This window comes from Sceloporus undulatus, chromosome 1 (assembly GCF_019175285.1).
Source record: "Sceloporus undulatus isolate JIND9_A2432 ecotype Alabama chromosome 1, SceUnd_v1.1, whole genome shotgun sequence".
Taxonomy (NCBI): Eukaryota; Metazoa; Chordata; class Lepidosauria; order Squamata; family Phrynosomatidae; genus Sceloporus; species Sceloporus undulatus.
In genome coordinates this window covers 127,318,922-127,325,793 of record NC_056522.1, presented here as the reverse complement: position 1 = coordinate 127,325,793, position 6,872 = coordinate 127,318,922, and the positions used below count along the sequence as shown (strand labels likewise).

The window sequence follows — 6,872 nt, the reverse complement described above, 5'->3', positions numbered from 1 at the left end:
ATAAGAATGGATGCTGTAGTCTTTTTTCATTACATTTTACTAAATGTTTGACAAAGAACAGTTTCACAGATAATCACAAATGTCACTCTCTGGGGTGTATAAGGAAATATGAACACACCAGTGTAAATGCTTCTACTGCACAAAACTGAAGAAATTGGTTCTACAATACAGAGGGTCTTCTAAGTAATTTTTATCCTTATGGAAATGAACATAAATGATGGTATGTACATAAAAATAGGCTCCATATTTTGCAGTAAGAACTGAATTGTGAATTAGAACCTCTAAGAAGTAAAAGTATAGTAGACACAGCTATACTAATAGTTCTATCCAAAGAGTGTCATTGACTATAAAATGTAATGAACCGTGCTTTCCTAATAATTAAATCTGTGGTAAATAACTGAGCAAATTGTTCAGTTTTATATCTTTGCTGTTTTGTTTAGTTTGACACATTTGTAGTTCTGTGTGACCTTCTGCAGAGAGCATGCAACAGGTTAAATGTGAAAGAGGGAGCGGAAAAATATGTATGGAGGGTATTAAACACAGAAGAAGGACCTAGATAAAATATACCATTAAAAATAAAAATATGATTCTTTATTATTCCTTGTGTATCTCTACACTTGTTTTGAACTTATTGACCATCAAAGACTTGATTGCTGACATTTCTAATGCCAGGATTCCATTCATCTACCTGTTCTTTATACATTAACTTGATCTGAAATGCAACTAATTTTAATGGGATGTGATAATATTATGTTAGGATTACAGTCAGTATGCAGTTTGGTTAATTTCTTAGCACAGTCTCTTTCAAGCATCCTACTTCCCCCGCAACAATATTATAGGATAATACTGAAGAAGTTTTCACATATGTTTCTGTAATGGTGTTGAATTAAACATATATTAACCTCTTGAGTTGTTGGCACATGTACACACATACTAAAAAAACCAGTCATTCTATTAGCATACTATTTAAAAAAGTATTACTTTTTGATGTATAATTCTGGCAGACCAGAAGTATCATAACCAGTGGTTAGGCTAACTCCATGTTATTCAAATATAAAGCTTTTGTTGAAGGCATATAGTACTGTTTCTTGCAGATGAGGATGAGGTGATAATTACAGAAGATCATACATTAATAAGGGAAGAATATTTGAACTGGCATTATATTTCCTTGAGGCCAAATGTCCACTTCCTGGGTCACTACATAATATTTTATATACAAGGCCATTTTAGTGGTCAAACTCTAGTTATGAGAATAAGAATTCTGAAAGGAATGTCTCATGTTGAACCTCTTATTGGTGAAAATCATATCTTTATTGTTCAAACGCAAATGTGCCAAAGTGCCTCTGTGTTATTTCTGTTGTGGTGTGTTTTTTCAAAAATATATTGTTTAACTGCAGTGAATGCAGCAGGAATCTATGTCAGTCTGAAAAGCTTTCTTAGGTTAGTTACACCTTAATATTTGATTCTACTGTAGGGGAGGATATTATATTATACATGACACCAGAATATTTCATTTTTCAGCATTTCCTTACTTCATACTGGTATCTACCAACTTTAGATGAATAGAGATTGCTAGAAAATCTGCTTTGTAGACCTGCTTTTACACTATGGGTTATATATAATTTATTCAATAATAATGTTAAGGAAATAAAGTGTTTGGAATGTGTAGTAATGTCCATATCTCAGATTCATGGTGTATGGCTCATTTAAAATAACTGAACTTAATTCATAGACAGTGTAATGTGATTCCCTATGGAACTACAATCCTCCTGAAGAAATACATGTAACATAATCTAAATAGTCTTCATTGTTGATTTCAGACCGAAGAACTGTATTTATTGAGATGGCTTGTTTCTTATGCTCATAAATAAGTTGTTTAAAATGTCTTTTGCATTTCGTTTTCATATTATGCCAGTATTTGTTGGGGGTATGGTATGAAAAACTTCTAAGGGGGAAATATATCTACACAAGTCGGTGCAAATAATCAATGCACTTAAAAAGTGCATATGGGTTTTCAAAGGAGGAACACAGATTGAATCAAACTAAACTTGTCATTGGTGAGGCTTTTTGTGAGGTAGTTGTAAAAGTCATGATGATTGTTCCTTGAAAGATCATTAAGTAGCTATAAATTAATTCAGTCTTTTGTTGCCATACTTCCATGAGCGCTTCACTCTGTGAGTGTGTGTGACTGTGAGGTTCCATTGTTTGCAAGCAAGTTTTGTTTTACCTGTGTTGGAATGAACTGGAAAATGCTCTCTTATGCATCGCAGATTTATTATTGGTGGTCTCACTGAGTGCAATATGCAAGTACACTTAATATGGAAATGGAGGCTTATACATTTAAAAAAAACACTTTATTTTTGTTTTACTGTGAAATTCTCAACTGATAGATGATGTGGGAAATTGAAAGGTGAAAACACATCTTTTCACACCAGTAACCCTTTCCACCACAACTTATTTTCTTACATGCCATAGGAATATAGCTTCCTTATTTTATTGTATTTCTAAACAAATTTTAAACTTTGTTTTTTTAAAAAAATTACAGATCACAATCCAGACTTCTATTAGGTGTGTTCAGAAACATGGTTTCAATGGCTTTCAGCATGCGTAACTCTGTATTGATCCCAGACTTTATAACTTGCCATGGTTTTGTCATCCAAGTTTCCTCACACTAATTTTATGCATGCTGCAACAATGATAGTGTTTGTCATTCTCATGTATAACACCTTTTTTGTCTAACTTTAAATTTGCTGATTTCTTTCTTTTATTCCCATCATTCCGTGCATTTTATTCATTGAAGAGCAAGAGAGTTATAGCTCATCTTCAAAAGGTAAATATTCATATCAATTTTACTAACACTTGTCATCTTTTTAACCTTTATTCTGCACTAATTTCACATCAATCCATTTTCATAGGTTACATTCAACTGAGAATGTTAATCTGTAGAAAACATTATTTCTCATCATCTAGTCTATATGTCTTTACATTGGTGAAACAGCTGTTTTTTCTAATTTCAATTCTATTTAATGAAATATTATTGTAACACCTTACCAGGTGGAAATGGCCACCATCTTTTGGTTTACTACTGTAGTTAAGTGTTATACGAGAGAAAATGAGTGCATGTCAAATAGTTCTGGGTTTAGTATAAGGGTCTGGCTGAAGAGTCTATATGACAAGAGGTGCATCTCTTCCACATCACGGTTAAACGCTCTCTATCCTGACCTCCTTACACATCTTTTCAGAGCTTGTTTTGTGGATTTGCGTTAAACCAGAGATCCCTTTTCTTCCTGAATGGGCAAATTATGCCTTACTAATAGGTAACATATTGGGACAATAAACCAGTTTGAGATACCAGTTTCTTTTTTCTGATCTTTTAGCTGACATTAAATCTTGGTTCCCCAATTTGGATTTAATGGAGAACTCCAGTTTAATGCAAACCAGAAATGAAGCACTTAAGTGACATGTGAAAGCAAGGTGAAAGACAGAGTGTTTGGCCCCCAACACTCATTCCTGTTTTCATGAGCCATGGGTATGAAGCTTGGAGTGATTGTCCCAACTGAGTCTTGAAACAGATTGCCATAAAAGCATTTCCCACCTGAATGTGCTACCCATTTATAATAAACGGGAAAAGGTGTAAGAGACAAATTCCCAGTAAGAATTCTTTGCACTTTCCAAGAATTGATTTTGTAATATCTTAGGCCTTCTGTTCTTGTTCAATTTCTCAGTATATGCAAATAACAATGTGCAAAGCTCTGGCTAAACACAGTAAGCACTTACTGTGGCTAGGCATGGATTATATGAAACTAACAGGTCAGCCCTACCATTAGGTAGAGAAAGCAGTGCAATAGGCGCTAGAGAGGAACAACAGATGTTGTGGGTGGCAATGGCAGCATCAGTGGTCTGATTTCATCCATTCTGCTCTGTAGGTATGCATAGTGAGTTGTAGCCAACGCAGTTCACATGGGATAGAATCATTAAGGGGGCTTACACACTACATAGTTATAGAACTATGATTCCACTTTAGCTGCCATGGCAACATCCAATGAAATACTGAGGTTTGTAGTTTGGTGAGGCAGTAAAACTCTCTGGCTGAGAATTGTAAATTCCTAAACTGTCAGGCCCAGGATTCCATAGGATGGAGTGTGTGTGTGTGTGTGTGTGTTGTGTGCCTTCGAGTCATTGCTGACTTACTGTTAGCTTACAGTTGTAAACTGCTTAGAGACTGCTTAGTTCAGTATGAAGCAGTTTATAAATGAAGCTGCTTTTGCTATTGCTTATTATTATTTATTTATTTATAGCCCGCCCAGTCACTAGGAATTTGGGCGGGCTACAACAGTAAAATCCGGGTGGGTTACAACCTATCACGGGGTTTTCTTGACAAGATTTGTTCAGAGGAGGTTTGCCATTGCTGACCCCTGAGGGTGAGAGCATGTAACTTGCCCAAAGTCACGCAGTGAGTTTCATGGCCAAACTGGGAATTGAACCTTGGTCTCCAGAGAAATAGTCCAATGGAAATCACTATGCCCCACTGGCTGGAACCACAGCAATTAAAGTGGAATCAGAATCTCATAATAATGTACAGTGAAACAGCTCCAGAATTTGGTCCTGTCCTCTCCATATTTATTGTAAATACTGTGCTTGCATGAAGAAAAAAAGCATGCTTAGGAGGTAAGACCAATCATCACTAACTCTGGTAGTCTCTGATAGCTGTTTATAGAAACAAAGTGTGTGCATGTGTGCGCAGGGGGAGGGCATTATGTAGTTATGCTAATCACATAATACACAGGAAAATGTTTAATGTGAAAGAGTCAAAGAGATTGTACTAGTTCTGAATTTCTATAGGAATTTTTTCCCCTCAGTTCTCAGATGAATCTCATGTATTTCCCTCAAAGGATAAGTTAGAAAGAAGAATCTAAGTGCAAGATCCAGGCAACTAAAATTTTGGTGCCAGAATTTAAGAATGAGTCTATAGGAGATGTGAGTCTACTACGAGAGAGAGAGAGAGAAGGGATCGAGATTAATTTAATTTAAATCTCATTATCAAATTAAGCCACCCATAAAGAGATCACAGCTGCAGTCTTTTGTTAGAGTGAGTCCCGAGATTACTGACTCAGTGGGACTTCTAATAATGTAAGAATATTTACAAATGTTCTTGTCCTTGATAAGAAAGCGTGCCTTGACACATTGAGGAAAGGAGAAGTCAACCACCATCTAATTTTTAATTCTTGAGCAAACACAAAAAGACTACAGCTTCTTTCCTTTTTAATGGTTTTTTGGATTATTCCCACAAAACCACATTTGCACAAAACACTGTACAAAACCCACTGTGTACAAAACAATGTTTTTGTGCAAACACATTTTTGTAGAAAAGTCCCCCAATATGACAAATTACTTAAAAAAGGGGGGGGGGGGTGTGTGAATTTTTTCCACTATTCAAACATGCAAGAATGAAATAAATGAAGATTTACAACCCTACTTACTTCTAAGTAGACATACACACACACACATTTCAGCTCTACCATAAATGTTACTTTGGTGAAAAAGTGGGATTGCTCCAAAAATTATGCACACACTTGATGTTTTGAGTAGGACAAGGCCACATGTTTATTCAAACAGCTTTATAGCATTGGCTAGGCATGAGGTCTGAATCCAATGATCAAATAACCTCAGTAACTCCATCTGCTGCCTGATTGTCAGAGGAAAACCCATAGTGAAAACCATGGAATCTATAGTGAGGCATACCCCAAAGCCCCAAGCTGGACCTAAATCTTACTGCTTATACCCCATAGCCCCTTCAGGGCCTCATTTGGAGGGCAGCTATGAGACACTCCAATCCTATCTCTTCCCCAAACCTGGATCCACTCACCATGCCACACTGTCAAAAAGTCATTGCAAAATTTAGAGTAAAAGACAAGAGCCAGCATGAGTGTAGGGTGCATGAGGTGGGGAAGAAGCCCAAGAATGAATGAGGGGTGGTTGAGACCCTACTTATACCTTCACAAGGTGGACCAGAGTGAAGCCTCCTCTTTCATTCTCACCTTAGAAAGAGAATTTGACTGCAAGAACTGGTTGTTCATTCCAGAATTTGTGCCAAATGCTCAGGCTCCTGGGACAAAGAACAGTTCAGGGCTCCTGCTGCCCCACAGCCATCGGTAAGCAATAACCACCAGTAACTAGAGAGGCTATTGCTTATTTATTGTCTTTTATTTTATAGTGCTTTACTCTGATATAGTATTTGGTCAATCAACATCTGAATTAAATTTTAGTAGCAGGAATACTGGGCTTTCCACTTGGGTGCCCTTTAGGGCCCCAGTGCTCATTCATTCCCTCCCACCCACATACTAACTCATGTGGTCTTCCTCTCATCCACCCATATACCTTGCTGCTGTTTCCCATGGAATGAAGTGCTCTCTTTTTCCCTATTTCTCTTCCTTCACTTTCCCATCCAGGTGATATTTCCTCCACCCTGGTGATCTTTCTGTTTTCTTTTTCATTTTAGTTTTCTCTTTCCCTCTATTATTTCTATTAGCTCTTCCCTCTTACTTGTTCTTGCTGATTTTTCTCTCCCTCTGTCCCAATGGTCATTCAGCCCTACTTTCTGTTTCTCCCATCTGTCTGTCTGTATATCTGTCTTCCTCCTCTTATCTTTTAAGGAGTTTGGAAGTCCTAAAGACAGAGTGGTGTGGTGGTTGTGAGTATTGGACTGTGACCCTGAAAATCAGAGTTTATTCGATTGCCACTCAGCCATGAAAACCCAATGGGTGACCCATACTTTCTCAGCCTCAGAAAACCCAGTGATAAGTTTGCCTTTGGGTGCCATAAGTCAGAAATGACTTGAAGGCTTACAACAACAACAACAACACAACAAAGAG

The 6,872-nt window shown here is 37.0% G+C and overlaps 1 protein-coding gene across 1 annotated transcript in view; it reads left to right on the top strand.

The window, feature by feature from the left end:
• RIMS1 (regulating synaptic membrane exocytosis 1) overlaps positions 1–6,872 on the top strand; it is a 336,871-nt gene that overhangs the window by 254,211 nt on the left and 75,788 nt on the right. Inside the window, 1 exon segment of the mRNA XM_042475735.1 lies at positions 2,801–2,830. Coding sequence (XP_042331669.1) covers positions 2,801–2,830 — 30 coding nt within the window.